The 24,368-nt window shown below is 38.4% G+C and overlaps 1 protein-coding gene across 1 annotated transcript in view; it reads right to left on the bottom strand.

Annotated features, from left to right (window-relative positions):
• CDH2 (cadherin 2, type 1, N-cadherin (neuronal)) overlaps positions 1–24,368 on the bottom strand; it is a gene marked incomplete at its 5' end in the record, with an annotated part of 33,987 nt that overhangs the window by 3,922 nt on the left and 5,697 nt on the right. Inside the window, 8 exons of the mRNA XM_009706469.1 lie at positions 4,605–4,769; positions 16,058–16,197; positions 17,858–18,091; positions 18,421–18,654; positions 19,869–20,011; positions 21,389–21,645; positions 23,476–23,661; positions 24,022–24,159. Of these exons, the coding sequence (XP_009704771.1) occupies positions 4,605–4,769; positions 16,058–16,197; positions 17,858–18,091; positions 18,421–18,654; positions 19,869–20,011; positions 21,389–21,645; positions 23,476–23,661; positions 24,022–24,159 (1,497 nt within the window). The remainder of the gene's footprint in view (positions 1–4,604; positions 4,770–16,057; positions 16,198–17,857; positions 18,092–18,420; positions 18,655–19,868; positions 20,012–21,388; positions 21,646–23,475; positions 23,662–24,021; positions 24,160–24,368) is intronic.

Below are 24,368 nucleotides of genomic sequence, written 5' to 3' on the forward strand. Positions count from 1 at the left end.
TTGGATGTCAGCTTTGGCAGTGAAATTGGCTTATGAAGCTCCCTTTGGTTTCAGTATTGCCACGTTTTTTGCTTATTATGCCATCCCTTTCAATGGGTGATACCACAACCTGCTGTATTGGCACAACTAAAAAAGCAACAAATGGCTGCCAAGAATTGCTTCTACTGATTTTGCTACCGTGGCATTGTCAACTGCTTCTGAAGAGGCCTCTCAGTTCTTCCTAGATGTGTTCAAGAATCTCAGAGCAGTAGAGTTGTTACAGTTATTTGGCTTACAGTTTCCTGATGTGAAAATTCAAAGTTTTTACCAGATAGAGAAACTTACTCGACAACAGAATAGCTGAGGCACATACTCAGGACCAAGTGATCCTGTTGGGAGATAGTGAACTAAGTCACATTTCCTCGCATTTGCTGTGCCACTAGCGCCCAACGAGCAGTCACAGAAGAGCCATGGCAATACAAAGGTCAGCTTGAGATCTAGGACAGACTGAGCACCAATCTCACTTTTTTCCCCCCTCTTTTACATATGTCATGGCAACTGTCACTAAGGAGGAGATAAAGGGCAGAAGAGGAGAAACTACTGTGCCTTGGCTGAGGAACAATGGTAACCTTAAGTTATGCTTTCCTTAATGTATGTAGTATTCTCAGTTTGTCTCAAATCAACGGAAAGCAAAACCCTTAAAATCTTGAACTAACATAAACCAGTAAAAAATCTAATGCTTTTATTTTCATTAATCCTACTACTTAATTAGATTCAGCAGACTTTTGATGAGAAGGAAAGGAAGAACAGAGCCCTACAGGGAAATACAAGAAATTTTTTAAATCTGGAACCATTTTTTTACTTGACAAGAGAACATAGAAAACATCAAGGGACTCTTCTGCTTGGAGGTGCACTGTATCAATAACCATTTACTAAGAATGAATTGAGGGTCCTCCATGTCCTCATGGGATGAGACCTTTAGTTTGTAATTTAAATTCAGTTTACCTCAGGCTATATCCTCTATTGATTAGAAATATTCTTAGCCACAAACTCTCCACCACAATATAATTTGTTTAAGATTTCTAGGGACAGCATAGGTGGTTCTTGAAAACAGGATTAACAAAGCTACTTCAAATAGGCCTAATTTATACTGTCCTGCAAATCCCGACTATTCTAAGTGTTAATTATGCTCCGCACTCTGCAGGTTAGGTTTTAAAAGGCTCAAAATGGAAAACAAGGTCTACAGAGGATTCTTAACAACACATGACTTATTTCACTGACTTGTTTGTACACCGGACTGGAAGAAAAATAGTTTTTTCCCCTTCCTCCCTTAAATGAGAGATTCATCTATCCATTGAAACAGACAAAACAAGAAAGTCCCTGAGGTCATTTAGTTTATGCCTGCAAAACATATTTTGATTATAAGGCACCTCTGGAACCTTCTTGTTTTAGAAAGTTCATAGCTCTGTATATATTATCTTAACTTTGTAAGTGTTATAAAAATACTTGAAGTTTTTATCATACTTGCAACTTGTTTTTCAACTGAGAAGTCACTACAACACTACAAAATACTCATACTTACGTCTCATTGAGTTAAGCAGATTTAATACAACAGATGACAGCTAGAAAATAATATACCAGAAGAAACAGAGTACTGCTAAAAGGAAAGAAAGAAAATGACCAACTAGGTCTTTTTCATTTTGTTTCTAGGGATCTGTTACAAAAGTAAGAAGAAAAAAAACAGCCCACACTTGCTTGTCAACAGTAGCTAAATCCTCCAATATCTGAAATCAATGGTCTATAGCTCTTTTTTGTCAAAAGCTGGCGTAATTCAGAGCTAATCTGAACAACGCTGGCTGTGTCTCTGAGGTGCTGGTGAGCATTCAACAGACTGAATTAATTCTCGCACATGGGCCAGCATCCCAAAGGATCATGCTGATCAGCATCTCTGGGAATAGGGCCAAGTCCTCCAAAAGACCAGACTGATCTCCAGAAGTGCTGCATCTTTTCAAACCAATGGGGTAATGTGGACTTTGCTACCAAGCTACTGACAACTCAAAGACAGCCTCTCCCTGATCAGCTAGCGACTGGGCTAGTTTTGCAGGCGGTTTGGGTTAGGGTTACCCAAGGGAGAAGTTATGCCTAATAATGTTGGATGCAGAGAGATAGGAACTTTGCCCTTTCTTATCCTGCTATGTTGTTTTCACAGATCACCGTATCTTCTGTACAGTATGAACTGCACTAAGAAATGTCTGGTACAGGTTTTACCCAAGATATTTCTTCTATTTACTCCAAGTAAAACTGAGAGGAACTTATCAATTTGTTTGGGTATAATCTTGCCAGGACTGCAGGTGGAATTCTCTGAAGAGAGTCTGAAAACCTGTGCAGCCTGAACGTTTATGCTCTAGACACTGATAATTTGGAAATTTTACTGTGAGTACTACTGTGAAAGACTGATTCCCTCCCCCCCTCCCAATAGACTTTTTAGAATCACATTGGCCATGGGAAATTTTAACATATACACAAGTAAAGATGAAACTGTTTTGGAGAAATAAAATGCCCATTTTGCTCAAGACTTCTGGCAAGACAGAGAGAGCATGGACAACCTTTGGGTGGCTACTGTCTGCTAGACAGAGGGTTAGGTGGAATGCCCCATAGTACAGGGATACGTTGCTGTGAAATCCTAAGAAAGAAATACCTTATGAAAAAACGATGCTAAATATACAATGCTTGAAACAGAAACTACCTCATATAGTTCCTTTCAGTCACAGGATATAATTAATTCTGAGCTAACTTGCAGACAAGAAAATTGCCACGTTTTCTTTAATTTCATATAGATTTTCAAGGCTTATTTCAGAGTCAATGACATTATTGACATTATTTTACTGTGCAAGAATACCTGGGAGAAGCTTTCTCTTTTGGTGGACGGCAAGGGGAAGCTTAAAGGGAGGTACTGATCTAATACAACAGACAGCACTAAGAAAATTACTCCATGCTCATCTGTACTGCAATATAAACATACTGGGTTAAATCAAGACAGCATGTACTGTTTCTGCAGCTCCATGTGCACACATTGATGCTATGATCTTCAAGAGAGATAACCTACTGAAAAATAATATTGCAAGAACAGTCTGCTAAGTAATTTAAAAATTGTAGGAGGCTGGACAAATTCTGGTCCCATTCTGGCTTTCTAGGAGAATCACACTCATTCCTTTTCTTGGCTCTGTAAGACAGTTTGATAGCTGCTTTGAGGAAAAGAAAAACTAGGGTATTGAGGATTGTGGGTTCTTCCCCACCGTCTGCCAGGTGGGCAGTGTCTGGTCACAGCTGTGTGAAAACAGGATGGGAAACTCTGTTTGGAAGAAGATGAGGAGGCACAAGGAAGTTCTTGTGTGCACGTTGCCTTTGCCAACAATGTGGGCCTTTTATTGTCACATCTCCACTATTTTCCAGAAGCTGATTACAATTGTAATATTTAGAGGTGCAAGGCATGCAAAAATCCTCTTTGTTGAGACATTTCTTTCCCAAACCTGGAGTCTCTTAAAATACAATATCTTATTGGACTACTTGTATGTTTCCTGCCAGTCATCTCCCTGTAGGTTTTTTCACAATTGTATCGCTGTATACCTTAAAGGAGTAAACTCAATTTTCTGCAGCTTGCTAACACAAAAGGCTTTAGTATATTAGCCTGACTTTTCCTTAACGCAAACAAGAACAAACATGTTTGCAAAAACAGTTCTGCAATAGTCTGCAATACCTGTCCAGCTCTAGTTGCCAGGGAAAATATAAAAATATTAGAGAAAATGATTAACTACTACTATTCATCTACAGAATATAGCTTATTTTTAAGTGGTAAATTTTGCGTTAGTATTTGTTTGCCTATAACCAGCAAGCATAAGAAATACATTCTAACTTAAATACCACAAAACCAGTGATTTAAGACTGACCAGTGATAGAAATAATGAAACTAATATTTGTAGAAGCACTTCTTTCAGAACTGTGAGTAATCTGGTATAGTCTGAATCTTACTTACATTTATCTTTATTAGATTTGAAGTATCAAAGATAATGCAAATACTTTTAAAGCTCTATGACAAGACAAGTATTCAAAGCACTTACATAATGTTTAATTTAGCTGTCCTGCTCACTAATCGTATTTGATGGAATTCTTTTGGTCTTATTGAAGGTACTGAATTTCCACTATTATCTGGATTCAAAGGGTAGCATATGAGGAAAATGAAAATGAACTTCTTCCATTATTAAATTACTGTGAATTAATAAATGAATTTAGGCTAAACTATAATTTTGTTAGTCTATTTATTACTTGGAACCCACAGAATAATCCTGCTTGGAGACACTGTGGTTGCAGCTGATAACGTATTATGAATGTAATTAATACAAACGTACAGAAGTTAATTGATACATCTTCCCTTTCTCTTGGAATAAATTAATTAAATTTGTCTGCACTTTAAAAGAACATGTTTACTTCTATCTAGCAAGACAATTTTAATTGTCTAAGGAAGTTTTAAAAAGTTATTACGTTCAAACATAACAGCTACTCATGCAGTATATGTATAAATACAAAAGCTTATCAGATCTTAGGAGGAAACTCTTTCTCTCCTTTACCTCATTAATGAAGTCACCAATGTCCCCAGGATGAGGAGCAGCTGATCTGACTGGATACTGAGGTTCTGCATGGATTGGCCTTTCATCAAGCCGTCTGATTCCAACAGGTTTGATGGCATCTGGTTCCACAGTGTCAGGCTGCTGGAGCTGGCTCAAGTCATAATCCTGCAAAATATGAAATAAAGACAGTACGTTAGGAGAATTTCAAACAGTATCTGTCAGGAGGGAACATGAGGAGGAAAAAAGGAAAAATGCAAAGTATCATTTTACCAGAAGTCCTATTTTCAGGATTGTAATGCTTACTGAGAGTAAGTCAATAACATTGTTATTTGCATACCAACAGGATTTTATTTGATTTATACTCCCTGAATCTACTGTTCTGATTCTATTCTGTCAGATTTGTGGAGCTTCTCGTAAGTTTTCCATTGAGAAGCAAGGATTTGAGTAGTACTCTTAAGAGACTAAACACTTTGCCTAGTAATGATGATTTACTGCATAGAGTAAAAATGCCAAATCCAACTTATTTTTCTAAGCAAATAAATGCCAGACATTCTCATTCTGAGAAAGAGGCAAGCGCACTGCTCTGCAGTGTTTTATAATACCTTCAAAGAATGAATTTAAGACTCCTTGCTGATTTCATGTGGCTTCCATAATATGAAAGCCGAAGGGGGAAAAATGTCGCAAGAAGTACAAAGCTCCTCAGATTTGGCCTTAATTCTAAGCACTTTCTAGAGATTACTCATGGATCTGTTCATTAAGTACTTGATGCTGCAGTTTCAAACTCTGGCAGACTGATGAAGGCTAGCATAGCGCTATGAATTCCAATAAGCAGTATGTATGTATATAAAGATTTTAATTAGATGAATGTTTATGCATTTAAGATAGATATGCCTGAATACTATTTGCACAGTGTGATGCATTTCAGCATTGTCATTCACCTCACTGTTGTCATGTCTAGGAGGCAGTCATGCTCTAGGATGCCTTTGCACAAGGCATCAGTAAAAATGCAGAACAAAGAAGTAGGCTTAAAGGCTTAGACTAAAGCCATTCACAAACTACCAGTAGACTGGGGCTCACGCCAGCTCTACTGTATGCCAGATACCCTGCCCCACAAATAATCCAAGAAGTTGAGGCGCATCCTAAATAAGCTCCTTTACCATCAGTCTCTATTTTTCAACAGTGTTGTTCCGGTAAAAATCTTATTTATAATCTCAACTTGCTGGAAGTCGCCTGTGCAGACAATTACATTTTCATTGGTTCTGTACTGGCTCCTGAAGGAAGGAATGCAAGCATTTACTTCTGCTGTCACCTCACGGGATGTGGGTCCTTTCTGAGAGTATGACCTACTGTTACCCCAAAACAGACTTCTCAACAGGAAGAGAGGTCTGTTGACAGTGGTGAAGGTAGTTTATTGGGAGAACTGTAACTGGCTATCAAATCCACGACACCTTCTAATTTGTTACTCAGGTCCTCAGCTGACTGCACACAAATATATAGTCAAAAAAAGGTGAAACAGCTCCATTGAGATCTGAGAATGCAGTTTCATATGCTTTAATTAGATTACAAGTTCCCTGGGGCAGAGCTGTAACTTCTACCCTTCGGTTCTTCATGTACTGTACAGAATAAGTGATCTCCATGAAGCGGTATGAATTGGAGAAAAGTAAACAGAACAGAACTTTTTATCCTTTCCCTTTTTATTACATAAAATAAATCAAAATAGTTTAGAGACATGCTATCAAAAAATCCTATCAAACAGAGAAGAACGTACTTTTTAGGATTTATCAATATGTAACACAAGAGTGCTTTCCATACCCACCCAAAAGATAAAGGTGGAAAACACCAACAGGGAGAAATGAAAAATATTGTGTTTTTAATACTAAGCATTTCATTATGGACGAATTCAAACAGGTATGGTTAAATAACAATGTATTAAAACCAGGTGAGCCTCTCTGGTCTTTTCAGTTTTATGAAGATAAAATGTTTTTTCCACTCACTCACATATGCATACAATTCTTTTTCTGATTAGTGGTCATACAGAAATGCAATATGAATCAGGTCAGTCAGTCTAGTATCTTCACATCTAAGGCCATCCTCTTGTGTGTATGTATAATTTGAGACCCTTCCAGGCTCTATAGCTAAAAAGACAGCAAAGAGTGTCGTCCACAAGGCAACAGCAGTGCAGAAAGTGTCCTTATGTGGAGTCCCACTTTGGTTTACTTTTATAGGGTAATTTATGACACTGCCATCTGGCCTTCCATCAGAGGAAATTTATTTTGCAGGCCTATTAGTGTCTGGACAGGAAGAGAAGATCCATTGTGCTTATTACCATGGACTCTCAAATCTCTCGTATCGTTAAGATCACTACTAACTGTACATCAGTCAGGTATGGCAAGTCGTCTGCCATCTCCCCAAACTTAGAGCCATATGGCTTAGAGCCATACAAACACAGCATCATGCAACAACTCCAGCTGTTGTTCAACACTGTCTAAAGTCAACTCTACTCAATTATCGCAAAGTAAAAGAAGGAAAAATGTGTTAAAGAGCCAGGGCGTAAGCTGTTTAGGGCTGCTGGAATTCCACCTCTTCACTCAATGTTGCATTCACAGCTAGAAAAATGGGAAAACTTTTCATGTATTACCTAAAGCTCCTGAACAGACTTTAAGGTTAGTCTCAAGCAGAGTGTGCTAAGATAGTTAACTGAAGAAGTGACAGCTAAATGGAAAACTGTGGCATGTCAGAGAGAGAACAAGATACGCTGGGGTAGGCTGGGACAGCCAGCTTTGAGCAACATTCTGGGTCACTATTTTTACTCTTAATTTCAGGACCACAAGTCAACAATGTTTTGTCTTTGCTCCAGTCTTTTCCCATATAATCTGTTCATAATTACAATCTGCTGAGGGACTAATGAGCAATAAGACTAGGCCCTCCATTGGAAACATACTTGAGCAAAGGTTGTGACCATCTAATTCATACGGCTGCCACTTTCTGTCGGAGGTATTTATTTAGTTAGTTATGCTGTTTAGCCCTAACTCCAGCAATTTTAGAACAAACACCTCTTTCCTTTCCTGCAGTTTGGATTTAAGCAAATCCAAACAGAGGGTCTGAGTTTTTCTCCTCAAACTTCTGGGCAAGCTTAGATTGTTGGTGGAAGGGAGAATTTAATGTTAGTTTTTCTCTATTGGAAGGTCACTAAGACATATTAGTTTGCTCCCATTTTGCATCTAGCAAAAACTCAGGCCTTTAGAAACCAGAAATTTAGACTACTCTGACTGTCCAAGTCTACAGTCAATAGGGAAACAGAAACATCCCATTCTACGACAGGGATCTAAAGTGAAGCAAGTTGAATGATCCCTTGTCTTTCCCCTTGTTTATAAATGGATCTGGTATCACTGGATGAGACAATACAGCTACCTTTTAGGTAACCAGTGGTTAAAGACATGACAACCTCAATGCTTTATCAAAGTAACTCTCTTGATGTAACCACCGTTTGCATCTCTGGCATCAATCGTGCTGAAAAAAAAACCCTGACGTCTGTATTTAAACAGAAAAACTTCTGGTTTTCATTTGCTTTTAAGAAAATAAAATCATGATATACTAAAAGTGCATTTTTATCAGAAATTGTATCTTGTGAAATTAAACAATCTCAAAAAACTCCCCCCAAAAAACACCCACCCCCTCCCCTCCAAGCTGATTACAAATATTGACCTTGTTGGCTATTCACTTAGTTCTAGACAGCTTTAAGGAAAGACTTATACCATTACTAGCTCCTACCTCACATTCCTGAAACATGAGATCCCAGTAAGACAGTGCTAGATGTCAAAACCAGCTAGCAAAGCCCTACAAATTAACCATCTTACCAGATGTGCAGGCAGAAGAGTCCAAAACCCCAAAACGTACTTATGTAAGAACATCTACCCAGTAGTTTGAAGCACAACCCAAGTATCTCAACTTGAATTGAAGAAACATCCAGAATAGAAGGCCATTTTATATTCCCCAGTAATCACCGATTTACAGAGAAACAAGATAACGCAGCCTTCAAAATCTCTTCCCTTAAACAACTTTGTCTTGTGCAAGGCAGCTATTCATTTAACAGCACCCGAGTAATAATCCCTCATACAGCAGTCCTCAGTTACGCCAGTAGGAGGGATTTTTAAAAAAGTACCTTGCTTTCCGACTGACAGTTACCAGATTCTACAATCCCTGAAAAATATAAGGGGATAGGCCAGGAAACAATTTCTCAGAAGCTTCTGGTTTCATAAAGCTAACTTTTTTCTCCTGGATTAGCTGTTCTGGTTGTGTTTGTATTTTAGAAGATTTACTTAAGTTCTTGGCAAAAACTTAACAAAGTAAAAATTTTTACAGTAATTGGACTTGCTTTATATGAAAGCATACTGGAACATTATAAAGCAGAACTGCAAATAACAGAATCAAACCACAACTTACTAAAACTATAAATTGCTATGCATAGACAGGACTGACTTTTTTCCAGACAGGAAAACTCTGAAATATTAGAATATATTACATCTAAATCAAGCTTTCCACTACTAAAAGTTTTCTCTAACATTAACAATAATACATCCTAGTATATGTAACCTGTCACATTCATCACTGATTTATGAATCTGGCTTCTCTGTTCTCTCAGAGCGCTCAGTTTATTTCCTGACCATTCATGAGACTGTGTTATACACTTTTACGGATGACTTGTTTTTTCACCCTGTACAGAAGTAAAGCTTTGGCTATGCATGAATGCAGGCCTGGACATATAACTAATATAACAAAACCACTACACCTGTTTCTCATTTTCAAAGGATGCAGCTTTTGCAAAGAAATATGAAAGTTCAGATCTATTCCCATGCAAGAAATAATCAATTTAATTGTCACCAGATCACTTAAGTTGACAGTGAGAGCTGCAAGTGTCATTCACTGAATAAAATCAGCTGCAGTGGTCTAAGTGCACATAAAGCAACACTGGTAGAAGTTTGCATTTCACCCACTCCTTTTACTGGATGGTGCCTTACTGTAACCCGATTTTGTTGTTGGCTTAAGAGAATAGAGCAAATTATGGCTTGAAGTTCCTATGGATAAAACATATGTTCTGCTTTGCCTCCGTGTTCCAAAGACAATTACTGTCTACTCCAATAGAGAGACGGGATGGCGAAGCAAGGAAAGAAATATTTTACACAGCTGAATGTTCCCATCTGCCAAGGTCTTTTAAAAATCAAAGGAGGAGGAAGTGAAAACCAATCCTGCTATATCTTACCATTCTACCCCTAAACCCATCCTAAAAACTATGAGAAATTTGCACATAAAATATTGCCCAAGTTCTGCAAAATGCTCCAACCCACCCTAAATCTTACATCTGCTGAAATAATAGGTCTCCAAAAAAAGCAAAGCACAGAGGACTGACTAGATGTAGGCTGCAGGTGGGAGGATAGTTAAAATGCCTGTACTAACAGTTGCTCTTTATTTGCCACTCACTTTGATTACTTTCTGCCATATTGTTTTTCCCATTTTTTTTTATTATAGATGCATCTGCAGTATTACAAGTTAATAATTTTTAAGATAACCAAGAAGCTAGCTTATATTTTTTAATAATAAAAAAGGTGAAAGTTAAACTCCAGCTGCAGATAAAACATAATAACAGGCTTAGGTTCTAGATAGGACAAAAAAAACAAAACACAAAACAATTCTGTAATGGAATTACAGAAACATTACTTTTTGTATGATGAGATAAAGATTCACCAAGGAATGACAGTAATTCCTCCACAGGAGCACTGCATGAGTCACTCATTCAAAAAAAATGAAGTTAATGTCTTAGTAAGCAAACACAATCCCCAAAATAACTACCTTCTAATTATAATATTGTATATTTCTAGGGATACCTTAGCAACAGTTATTTCATTCATTATCATTAGAACTTCTAAAGATAAAACATGTTCCAATCTTAATGCAATGCAAAATAAAGGTTAGAAAGCGAGAGTAAATGATCTGAATAACACTTGGATAGGTTGGGGAAAATAAAATACAATCAAATGGATTTATAAAGCTCATTGAGTAAGGACGGACCATTGTCATGTTTACAGCAGAGATTGTGACAAGATCCAGCACAGAAGACCAATGTAATCTTAAGATGTAGGCATACAGAAAGTTATGACAATAAGAAAAAAAAAAAAAACACAACACAAAACAAAAAAGGATTACTCAATTCGTTTTTATCAATGACACACAAATGCTGGAACAAAGCTACCTTTTCTATAAAGGAGCAATTTCTCTTTAGAATTTAGTTCCTGTACACATAAAAATAAACCATTATGTTTTTATTTTTAATGCTATTATCACCTTTAAAATAAACGCTACTATTTTCTTTCTTTATGTAAACATATAATAACACATGACAAAAAGCAAGCTATTGACTAATGTCTGAACAGACTTGTATGAAAAGGTGATGCACGAAGGAACACGCAGAACCCTTAGGAAGAAAACTACTCTGAATAATAAAATTATTGCGTTGGAAACTCTTGTGCTGAAGAGATCTGAGGGCTAGATTAAAACACAGGTTCAAAAGAGCTGATTTTCAATTCTTTCAAAGCATACCACCCACTTGCTCTGGCACTCGCTTCAGCAGGACCACCTGCATGAGCAAGTACTACTAAAATTCAGAAAACACTATAGAAACCGGCTCAAAGGAAACGAGAGGATCATCTTGTGCAATGAGATGTGTACAAAAGCAATTAAATGGAAAAAAATGTATCACAGTTATCAGGCTGACATATGCTGCGCATATCCTAGTTGAGCATTCATTGCCTCGATGTAAACCACACAAACGGCCTGAGATATGTGATGAAAACGAGTTAGTGATGCTTACGGGTTGTGATCTGCTATGTGCGCGAACTATGCTGCAGACACATGCTAAGTGCTTTAACACTCAGCCAACATGAGGTTTTGCTATTTAGAACTGACAATATTGTTACAAGTTGAGAGCACATCACGTCTGGGGAGAATATTTGTCATTTGTATCTCACATCTCCCGTTTGCTAAACAACTACATGTTCTAGATCACGTGGCCCATTAATAATCAAGAGAGTCACTACCAGCTTTGTAATTTCTACCTAAACTAGGCACATCCATTTCAGAATATAGCAAACTGTAGTGTCCGCCACTCCAGTTGCTGGGTTAAAGATTAAAAAATAAAACAAAGCAAAACAAAAAACCCCACAACACTCCCCCTCTCCCCAAACCAGTAACCAAATCAGTCCCACTGACTTCTGTGGAATAATGCTGAGTCAAAGCCTCTCATGGTCCAGCTCCTGCAAGTCAGATACCCAAATTGTTAAAACTAGAAAATACTAAACAAAATCTTGGGAAGAATCGGACTTTCTATCAGAAATACCTCTGCCTCCTCTCCTTTCTCCCTTGTTCCCAACGTCTGCTAGTACAGTTATCTTTCCCAATACCAAATATGTTTCTGCCTGGAATGACACGAGTGCAGTAGAGCTTTCAGAGTCCACATTTCCGAGAACAGAAGTTTAGGTGAAAAAAGTCGAGAACATTTCCAGTGTTGACAACACTCTTTAGTGGGGAGCAGGTTGACTTCAGTTATGACCCACAGCTCAAGAGCTTTTCTGGCTTAGGGAATTAAAACCATTTTTCCCAACTGCTGTGGAGATCACACGACCCTGTGTACATCATGTCAGGCTAGAAGATGACTATGAATCATCCAAGAACGTCAACTCTCTTTACAAGCATTCAGTCTGTCAGAGTGAACAAAGCAGGCCATAATGGCCTCAGATGGGATTAACGGGAGACTCTCATGATGGAATAAACTGCTCTTTTATGACAGACTTCACATCATAATTCCTTGGAAATGCTAATACAGGAGGACAAAAAAAACCCAACCCAACCAACCAACAAAACCAAGCAGGAATTCCACCTTGCTGTTGACAGTTGCTATGACTCAGAGGAATTAGCTGGCATTTGGAACTCAGCAAATTTGTTGCAGGAGACATTACTCGGATAGCATGTACAAACAGAAGAGTTTGAAAGGAACATGCCAAGCATGCTTTAGGAGTTTCTGGGTCTGCTGTGACAGCTAAGAAACCCAACCGCATAGCTCTCAAATAAACAAACAAACCCTCTTAAATAAATAAATTACTGCAAGAGCAAAACCCCAAGTCTAAAAGTAGTTCGGTTCAGGATGCAAAGAGTCCTAAGTTCTATCATTTATCTTCAAGCCCTACCAGCCATATCTTGCAAAATCACCTAAACATCTGGGATAAACAGGAAAAACATGAGGCCACACAGGGTGAATCTTCAAGTATTGATCCAGAAAAGCAGGTGATTTTAAAAAGGCCTAAGTAATTTGCTTGCTATAAATAGAATTAAGTAATTTTAAAAGTTACAGATTATGAAAATACCTGAAGCTTTTAAAATACTGTTTTCACTGAGATTCACATGAAGCTTTGAGCATTCCCTTCTATTTTGCTGCATGAGAGGCATCCTGGGTTGGATGGTTCTGTGTTTCTGAGGCACCTTGTGCACTGCCTTCTACCGAAGCTGCTTGTTCAATCAGTCCTGATGGTTTTGGGGAGAGTGCACCACAGAAAGTTAATATTGACGTAGAGAATTTTCCTCTGTCATTTGCTGATGACTTGTGGATGTAAGGTTGACATGAAATAATCTTTCTTGATTTTAATAGAACAGTGGCAGTTTTACCCTATGAGGCCTCATTCTGAAAATAGATTTTTTGACAGCAGACTAGTGCTTTTTTAGAACACTAACTTTGACACTTTAACACTTAAACTTCGACAAAAATGCAAAGATCTTTATGGCCAATGCCTTTTACCCACAATGTTCTGCACACTGCTTTGCTTGTACAGTATTTTGCTAAGCCACGGTTTGCAAAAATGAGATTACTACTCGTAGGGAACTTTTTGGGACATTTCAAAAGCTTAGCATTCCAAATTCTTAAATCACACATAAAATGCGTGCAAAACCAAATAAAACCCAACCAAATATAATCCTCTCTCTTTCCCCTGGGCACAGGAGGTGAGGGGGTCAAGGAGGGAACCAAGAACAAATGAACCTAGGAACTATTATCATCTAGTTAAGCACAGGTAAAAATTAGACTTTACAAAACGTAAACCAAAGTAAAGTAAAATAATCTCCCTGAAAAGCAAGACAGAACTTATTTCCATCATCCATTGTAGATAGAAAATTAAGTGCTTGCATGAAAAGTTTGTGCTCTCTATTCAGCGATACGAGACAGGAAGAAATTCCTAACTTTGGAGCTGTGGGAGAGTCTGTCCCCTTTTTGCCTAGACAATGGTCTAAAACTCTTGCTACAGAAGTGCTTATGAAAGCTTGTTATACTTTATGTGAGCTTTTATTTTCTTTTTCTGCAAAGTTTGCTACATTTGGGAGTGTACGAAGACATTTTAGACCCTCAGACGCTACGGTCTACTGCTCAATGGATCAGGAAAGGGACCAGTGTACCTTAACTAAGTGGCTGGCACCTATGACAATCTGCAACAGTGGCCTTAGGATTTGTCTTAAGAAAGCAAGCAGGGGTTTTATGGCTAAAAATCATTCAATTTTCTATAAAGTCCTTAAATCTCTCTGTGTCTAGCTGCTTCCTCTGCTCACTGTGAGAGGAAATGATCCTAATTTCACATTTCTTGCCACTTTTACTGCTACTCCACCCATCGACCGTTTTTCCTTTCATTGCGCGCACCATGCTCATTCACTGCTGGCGAAGGGCTGCATTTATGGGTGGTTTACATCCTGCTAATCTCTATGGCATTCACACAATGTTACCTTCTGCCGCACCACCCTGACTATACCTCTCACAAAAGCAGCACTTTCACTGTAGAGAAGCACAGTACAAGATGGGCAGAGGAAACTTCAGCACCATTTCTAAACTATTAAGTATTTCCATTGTACGCTGTTACAACAGTGCTTAAACTTTCCGATCTGCAGCACAGTCTCTCCCAACACTACTCTAGCATCACCTATGACTTCCCAATGAACAGTATATACTCCAAGAACCTTACTGACTCTGTCCTGAGGGTTGTGTGGACAATAATTAAAAATCAAAACTACATGAAAATTGCTGAACAGATCCTCCAGGGAATTGTGGGTGAACAAGAGCTGGGGATCTGTGAACTGGAAAATTATTTCTTACAGGACTGAGTTTCCTTCATGTTTTTTAAGCTTGTAGCTCTTCTGTGCAGTAACAGATGCATAAACAGGATGCAATTCTTGTACTCGAACTATCTGTGTACAAACAACTGGAATACATACAGAGACTCAAAGGGTTGTCTCCAATTTATTAAATAACATAAGCAATTTTCCAAAACTGCATAAACTGAAGTTTCCTTTGCAGATTGCTTTAAAAGAAAGTTAGGCAGAAAAGCCAGGAAGTAGGAACGGTACTTGGGGAAATGCAGGAAGCATGGAAATTACTAAGGGGAACACAAATTTCAGACAAACAAACAAACGAGCAGAGGGAAGCTATAAATGTCTGTATCAGTGAAGGAAGACACTTTTCAGATAACTCAAGTGCCAGATGACTGTGACTGAGGATGTGTGGAAGAATTGCACTTAATTTTTCAAGGCTTTTTACTGGAAAATTTCTTAGGCTCTATTATATGCACTGTTCCCTTCGTAATTATTACACTTATTTCTACCACTAATAACGTGCATACATCTACTGTTTGTCATGTTCATAAAGCACTTAATAAACCTCCTCTGAAAGAAGGAAATCACACTGCTTGGAAATTCACTAACTTGGAGAGAGAGGGGAAAAGAAGCTATTCTTAGCATATACACATCATTCCTAGTCCTCTGACATATCAGCAGTGGTTCAACCAGAGGTGACGTGAGAGTAAATGCATATGGCACCTGCCTGGAAAGGTATCTGAAAAAACACAGATGTGCCCTGACAGCTACTTGAAACAAGTACTTTCCAAGCTGAAATCCCAGTAGTGGCCAATCTGTCAATAGCCAACATTACTGTGTATCCAGAAAGGCATTCATCCACCACCAAAAAAGGGTTATATTTGGAATAGACTATATTAGGCACTCTGCACTCATGATTTTGTACAAGGATCCCAGGCAAGGAGTGAAGAACGTTTACAGACTACAACGAGTGGATGTTAATTTTCATTTAAATGTAACACAGCCTTAGTTGGAATGTGGTGAGAATGCCGTGACTGTAAGCAGACAAGATACTGGTTCAGCAACACGGCCAAAAGGCAAGTAACTAGTATTTCTGGAACTGCAAAAACCAACATGAGAAAGCAATGTTATACTTCAGGTTTTTAAAACATTACTTACTGCCTTCACTACTTCATGCAAAAATTAGCTATCTATCATAATGTGTCGATAGAAACAAAATAAATGAAGTGCAGAGTGAAGTGCAAATCTATATGTAAACATCATTAATCATTCCTCACCTGATCTTCTTCTCCACCACCTTCTTCATCATATTTCAGAATGTTGTCCCTCACATCATCTTCTGGATCAATCAAGAGCTGCTTTGCCTGACGCTCTTTATCACGGCGTTTCATCCATACCACGAACATTAAAACTAAAACTACATTGCAAAAAGGGAAGACACAAAACCACATCTTGATTCTGAAGTATAGACGCAAAAGACTGTACAAATTTAACACCAAGATTTTTTAAAAAAAGAAAAAGAAAAAAAAAAAGAAGAAAGCCAAGAAAGTTGGCTTTGACTGTTCTGGATGAGGTAAGGTTTTTTTTAAATAAAAAATTTCATAGAAGGCAGCTTAAACAAGAGATTTTTAAGGCAATTTGATTTGGAAATCAATCACATATTCAAGGTCGTAAGTCACAAATCTGCAAAATAGACTTGTCATGAAAAGAAGTAAGAAAGACCAAGTTTCATAAACCACTGGTTTCAGAAGGGAATCTCTCCAGTACTGGCAAGAAATCTAAAAGATTATTTATATTTTTTTCTGCTATGTCCCAAGAATATATAGCAATTTATATAGTTTAATTAATTCTGATGTTTGAACACCATCAAGCTTAGGCCATTTTGGCACATAGCTCAGCAGTCCACAAGAACAGACCATATTGTTGCCTAAGTTTGGATTTATGTTTAGAAGCAAGAGAGTCAACGTTGAGGAAAACACAGTGGCATTTACAGCTATATATTTTAATCTTTAATCTCAGCAATTTCAAGTTTGTTTACAAACTAAAGCTGTTAGAATAAATGTGAGTAAATTAATTTCTAATACAATACGTATGTTTCTAATTACAACCATCTTCATGGAAAGAAAATCTAGTCTATCTAGAATGTCAATATATGAAGAGTATCTTCAAGGATTTGATAGTTTCAATAAGGTTCTGTTAATTCAATACCTAACATTTTAAGAGTATCTTGTATCAAAAATAATTGTACTGTGCTTTGGGACAGCCATGAGCTTAGCCAGGCTCAAATACTTTTAATTTTTTAGATTTTTTTTTTTTAAATTACTCCTTTTCATAATTTTCTATGTTCTGGACTGGTGCACAATATACTCTGAACAGGTTAATACCTTCCTTGTGTTCCACCACAATCAGAAATCAGTTAGCCATAATGTGTAGGTGAGCTAGCACCAAATTTACTACACTGGACAGACACTTAGTCATGATGTTTAGTCATTTCTCTTACTGAACGCACTTGACACAAAAATAAAATACTAGCACAGCTTTATGTAGTACTTAAACAAACATACACATCTCTGTTCCTGCATGGCTGCCTGCTTCTCTGGCCTTATATGAAGGGCTGTGATGTATTACTTTCCAAAATCATGAAATAGCCTACTTGCATTAACCTGAAGCACAATAGTAGTAACACCAGAGCACTCCTTAAAGGCACCGTTTCCTGTGGTGGGTGGCATCGAATCGCACAGTATCAGCAGCACATGAGAGACTAGATGGTTTCGGGCTAATCGTGTCTTCAGTCTGGTCACTCACTGACGTAACATAGCAAGTGCCCATAGGCATATATGGAAAATCTCTTTCACAAATCCACCATGGGGCTTGACTGCCATGCAAGTGCTAGTTATGATCTGTCTGACAGACTCCTAATCCTTTACCGTCAGAAACTCTTCATACTTGTCCAAGACATTAAACTAAGCAGCAACAATTTTTGGACTTGAGTCTTTAATCACTCCCCTGTCTTTATCAAGGTATGCGGGACTAAAACATAAGATGGTACTTGCAAAACAAGTAAAAGAGTTACTCACTGAGCAAGATGATGATACAAAGTAGAATTGCAATGATGGCACCAGTGCCCAGCCCTGCGCCAACGATCCGGTCAACGTCAGTGCAGTCTCCATTTATGTCACACTGGCAAACTTTCACTTTCAGCATGGAAGTGCTAGATGCATGTGGATTTCCAGAATCTGTAATTACTATGGGCACATCGTAGATACCAGCCTCCAGGAACCTGATCCTTAAAGAGAGCTGGGCGTGATCTCCTGTGTGTGAAAATAAGGCCCTTGTTAAAAAATGATGTATTGCTCATGTGGGTTTAAAACAGTATTGGTAAAAACGGTTTATTTGTGAGCTCTGCAGTAACTTACTGTTCAACCCACTACGTGACACTCACGATAACTGACTTGTTTATTACTCTGAACATCTTTTCTTTCTTAAAATTTCTTATTCTTTGGGGAACTGACACTAAGGTGCTCTCCTATTCATAATAACCAAATTCACATACGTTGCAATGTAACACCAAAGTAAAATACAGAAAAAGCATATGCAACAGTTTCTTTAAAATTATTAAGATTTCTATAATGTTAATTACCACTAATTCGAACAATGGTCCAATTCCTCTTAATACTAGCAGGTGTGTCAGGCAGCTCAAAGGCAAACGGGCCTGCATTTGGATCTATGTCAGGGTCTACAGCAGTGATGTTAATAGCATTAGGCTGTAGCGTTTCACAAGTCGTGGCTTCTTTCGGATTCACTTGTGGGGCATTATCATTGATGTCCAGCAGGTGTATCTGCAGTGTGCCAGTTCCACTCATTGGGGGAATTCCTTAAAGAAAAGAAAATAGTATTGAGCCTGTTTCAAATTGCAAAGTTACTTAGATGAAGTTATACCAACACTCTTCAATTACCATGTACGTATGTTCACCTCAGTTTTGGGATTCTGTCTCTACCAAGCCAATCTAACACTGCCACTGCTCCTGCTAACACACAAATTCTTATGTGGTCTGTTCTCAGAAAAAACTGCCCTACTCAGCAAAATTCAGCAAATAACTGCAGATCCACAGATCGGGGACTCAACCACTTTACTGACCAGACAGCCAGTTTGTCACCAGAGATGGTCCACATCAAATGCTTCAAAGAAAAAGGTGCAAAATCAGGATAGTTTATCCTCTGGAGAAATTATTTTTAACTCTGAAGACTTACAATTACCCTTTACCACAAATGTATTATTTAAATTCTAATACTAACTTTCAGCACACTACTTCTAGAATGTGTGATGCTTCCGTAAACCTTGCTAAAGTCACACTTCTATGTGAACATGTGGCACTGAATATCTCAGTATAATTAGCAATGGTTCTCATTCCACCCCCACGCCCTCCACAATCTTCCAGTTCAATTTGATTTTTTTTTCTCCAGAACAGACCCAAAGGATAGAAATAGTCGATCCAGCTTTGTTATACTGTATCAGTTCACAAAATTTTACCATTTCTCTTCTCTCCAAGGTAAACAGCCTCAGTATTTTGTTTTTCCCTTCTAACGCGAGAACCTTCCTAACTGCACCTGTCCATCTTTCTGGTATCACCTATGAACAGTACAGCACTCCAGTCAAAATCAAAGGACTCCTTTCTGAGCAGAGACTGTTAATTGTCATTAACAAACCAACAACAAAAAGATGCTTTCCCCTCTGCACTGCTGTAGCCTGAATGTGGAAAAATACAATACCTCTCCCACAACATGTTACTCCCCATAAAGTCCACATATGCCATGCATTCACTCAGCCTACTGCACTCCTGTGCAGGTTTTTTCAGTTTTCTGTAAACTCGACTAATACAAGTAAGCTACTGCCTTTCTCCAATCTCACAGAATTATTTTTCAGCCCATTTCCCAAGTAGCTGGGAAATATACAAAGTCTGATACTAATACAGACCTTCCAACTGGATGTATTCTAAGCATGTCTTCTTTTCTGTCTCAGTAAAATGGAATGTCATTCAACCACAGAGAAGAAAGCTTTTTGAAAAAATATACAATATTGATACATACCATTATCAGAAGCAAGAAATGTTGCATTATACATATTGTTTTGCACATATATTGACTCTCTGTCCAAAACAGCTGTAGTAGTTATTTGTCCATTAACAGGGTCAATTTTCAGCCAGTTTGCAGGATCTGAAAGTTTTGAGTACCTGTGTATTTGATCATAAGTTGTGTTATTTATCTGCCAACATAAATATTGACAACAAAGACAACATCAGTATTTTAATTTCCATTTGTTAAGCCTTGTCGCTAAAATTCTTGAAAATATGTATTAAAAAGAGTCCTACATTTAGATTCTCAAAGTGCCCTGCCATGTAAGTTCTCATGTAATGGGCAGAAATCATACAATTACCATAAACTATATAACATTCATACTCAGACTCCATTTAAATAGTCATTAAGGATCCCTCTTGCTTGTTCTGTACCTGGAGAAGCTGTTCATACCAACTTGTTTCTTATCAGAGTGCTAAGAGCGGGAGAGAGGTAACAATGGATAAAGAGTGTTAGAGTAGCACTAACTCGCACTATTCTAGCATTTTCAATATCACTTAAAAGTTAATTTTTCTTAGAGGCCCTAGTTTTACTGCATGCTTCCTATCTTAATTTGAAAGAGGCGTGTCTTTCAAAACCATACTTCTATCTGATAAATCTACCCTTTGACATTAATCAAATGCAAGCTACCTTAGGTCATTAAAAACACATATATCCTTAAGTCCCCATGCTATCATGTGTACAATGGTTATGTCCAGAAATGAGTAAAACACCAGCAACAGTTAACCAAAAGTAAGAGAAAATAAAATTTTAAGAACCTTTGGAAGGAAAGACAGAAAGTAAGTTCTGGAGTTTCCTCTACATGAGTTAAAAAACTTATTGGATAAGCTAGGACCCTGAGTCCTGGCCCAAGGCTTGTCGCTGTGCCTTAGCTTTGCAGTCAATAACCATGTTTTAAACAAGGTATGAGAAAGCATGCTTTAAGATTTCCATGTTTTATTCTCTTCACTTTTCTCATTTAGCATAGTTTTAGACATTTGGCAAATTATGATCAAATTACAATCATAGCTATCAGTACAAGAGTTCACAGATGGACAAGAGCAGCACTTTGCATTGGTGCAGAATAAATGAGAGGAAAATTCTTCAGATTTGGTCAATCTGATGTGGTTTTGCTGCCGTATCAAAATTATTCGTTAATTTAAATTGCAAATGATCTTAGTTCACACAAGCACGTGTGTGCTCTGACTGAATTTGTTGGGATGTCACGTATACTTTAACACAGATGCATAACTTCATACTACCTTGATAAAGTGGGACTTAGCACTAGAAGTTGACACAGTTTACAGATCTATGAATGCTGGTTACGTCACCTTCTCTAAAGCCAAAAATCCCTTTAGAGAGTGCTACGCCAAAGCCACAGGAGGTATTGGTATGGCTGTGTGCTATGGTAAATGCAGTCTCTTTGTTCCCCACCCATTCTATAACACGGATACTGCATTCCAACTGTTAAATAACTACAAAATGTTTATACAGACCTTACAGAGGTTTGCTGCATATAGCGATCTGGGTCCTGAGCAGTGAAAGTTGTCAGCATGCTACCAGCAAGTAGTCCTTCTTCTTGACGAACCAGCTTAGGGTTTGGAACAAAATATGGGCTCTCATTCACATCAATGACCGTAATGGACACGGTTGCTGTTGACTGAGGAGGATGCTGAATCCCCTTAGCCAAAGGCACTTGATTTTCCGCAGCTACAGTAAGTACAAACATCCTGTTGGTCTCGAAGTCAATAGGCTGAAAAAGCAAAGAGCAGGAAGTGTTAACATTTATGCACAATAGTGATGGATACACAATAACATTTTTTCTTTAAAGCACATTTTTAAACATTGCTTTTACTGCTTTTCTCAAAAACAAGCACATAGCCTATAGAGAAGACAAATATAACATCTCAACATGAGACTGGGTTGGGGTTTTGCTTAGCAGCAGCAGCAGTTTTGAAGTCAGAACAGCTAGTAATCTTGTAATTCTTGGATTTAACTTACTCTGGTACTGCCATTAGAGCTAACTGAGGAAACAAGTAGTTTCATCAGAAAATGGTGTAGAAACTCCCAGCTTTGTGCCAGGCACTCACATGAGCAGATGGGCCTCCTGAGGAGCTCTCCTGGGGAGAGAAACCTGCCTCTCTCTGTTATGAGGATGAAGGTTTTCTTCAAACAAGATCATGACCATACCTAGTCCCGTAGATCAGAGATTCCCATGCACTTAATGTTTCACTAGAAAGACTCTTTGTAATCCCAGCTAATCCTACTTCTAGTATACCTACAGTTCCCATCTTCACAGTCCAGACAACCTTCAGTTTGGGGACTTCCTCACTGAGCCAGAAGTTCAGTTGAAGGAGGAGTAAAAACAGTTTGAGGCTAGAGTTCCTTTGTCGTGCTGCATAGGGGTGAAGCATTCCCCAAGACCTGATTTGCCTTAGTACTACTCACACGGATTCCAGACTTGAAGGAATCCTGTACCTTACAGAAGCAGTTGGCATGTGACAGTATGAAGTCAGTGACAAGAGACAATCCAATCTTCATTACAGGTTGACAGATCAACTCATTGCACTGTCAATAAGAACTGTAGGCAGGCTTCCAACTCTTCCCATGTCTGGGTGCTTAAAGGAGTGTTACAAAGCACAGACACATAATTCTTGCTGGAAGACTGCAATGTAACAATTGGTACCTCTGGGGAAGCGCAGTTATAAAACAGAGACAGTTCTTAAAAAAAACTAGTGTGAATTACCACTATCGCTGTACAAAAATTTGTATCTTTTTGTCACTGAGATACTGAGATTAAAAAAAAAAAAAAAAAAAAAAAGAAGAAAAAAGTGAATGGTTTAATTTCCAAATGGGAACATTGGCATCTCACACTTGACTTCATAAGTGGATCATGCAATCAGCCAAAACGAGAACAGGCCAACTCAGAGATGAAACACTTAGCAGAGGGCCATGAGGAAAGGTGGCTACCGCCTGGCAAGTTTAATTATAGAACCGCATTGTTATTATCACTGGAAATAAGTCACCCCTCAACACAGAGCTGTGTTGGCTAGAGAATGAAGATAGACAGGTTATTCCATAAAAGGTATTTAAATGAGGTCTTAAAAATAGCTAGTCTTTAAAAGCCTCTTGTAGAAGTAGCCTCCCACCTATCACTTTCTCCTCTCTGGTTGTGCCTTGACTGTCTATGTCTGTTCCTTAATGGGAACATGTTGATGTAAAACCCGCAGACAACAAGCATGACGACTAATGGAAGCCAGGAGGTAGGAAGCTGCTCCTTTATACTAATGACAAATACTAAGCAAATGCTTTTTCACAGACTAATTCCTATCTTTTGGCAAATAAAGCTTAAAAATCTGTCATTTTCAACAACTTAGCCTGATTTTTAAAACTGGAATACTACTGATAGTGTAAGCAAGGAAACACTCCAAGAGATGGATGGCTAACTTCCACAAGAAAGACAGTGCCAATCCATTTTACTTTCCAGACTCATGCTGGCCTCAGGAGTGCACATTTTTCCTCCTCAGTGTTCTCCCACTTACTCCCTCTCTGCTTAGTTGTCTGAAGCGCAAGCATCTCTCACCTTGACAACAGTCACCAGCCCATCGTTGCTATTGGGATCGGTCAGGATAGTAAATCGACCTGTCGGGTCTCCTCCAGTCATTCGGTACATCGCATTCCATGCAGGTGTGTGGGGCTGATCTTTATCCGTTACTGTCAGATTCGCTACGATCACATCCACCCTGTTTTCCGGTACTTCCCCGTAGAACTGCAAAAAACAAGCAAACGTTTTATCCTGGCTGCAGGAGCATGCAAGAGCCACGCCATACTGAACATTCATCGACGTTAGGCAGCTCATCTCTCTTCACTGGAGCTCTGAGAATTTATCTAATGAAGTTTACCTGAGGCCACCCAGAAAACTGATGGTTCGATTCCCTTGTCAGCTTTTGCCTTTTGGCCTAAGTGGAATACTGTATCCGAGAGACATATATTCTGCACGTATTTCAATTCTGCCTGCCAATACACTATCTAATAAGTAATAAATATTTACTGTCTGCGAATATAATGAGAAAAGTAGGGAAGGGTTATAAATATTCACATCCTTCAGTTACTCCTACCCTGTACTTACAGTCATGGCGGTGAACTCTGGAGGATTGTCATTGACATCTGTCACAGTGATCACAGCAGTTGCTGTGTTTGAAAGACCATATGTTGGGTTTCCTTCCATGTCCGTAGCTTGAATTATTAACGTATATTGTTGTACTTTCTAAAACACAAAACGACATCAACATAAGTTTTAGACAAAACTAACATTACCACAGGACAGCAGGTGTTCCCAAAATTGCACTTCACTAAGCAATGGAGCCTATCACACTGTTTATTCTAGTTAGCATCACCTGAAATGACAGGAGCAAAGTTTGTGCCACAGGAATACAGCACCAGGTTGCATCTAGCTATATTGAACTACTGCTTGAT

Source organism: Cariama cristata, unplaced genomic scaffold, assembly GCF_000690535.1.
Source record: "Cariama cristata isolate BGI_N322 unplaced genomic scaffold, ASM69053v1 scaffold6008, whole genome shotgun sequence".
NCBI classification, from domain to species: domain Eukaryota; kingdom Metazoa; phylum Chordata; class Aves; order Cariamiformes; family Cariamidae; genus Cariama; species Cariama cristata.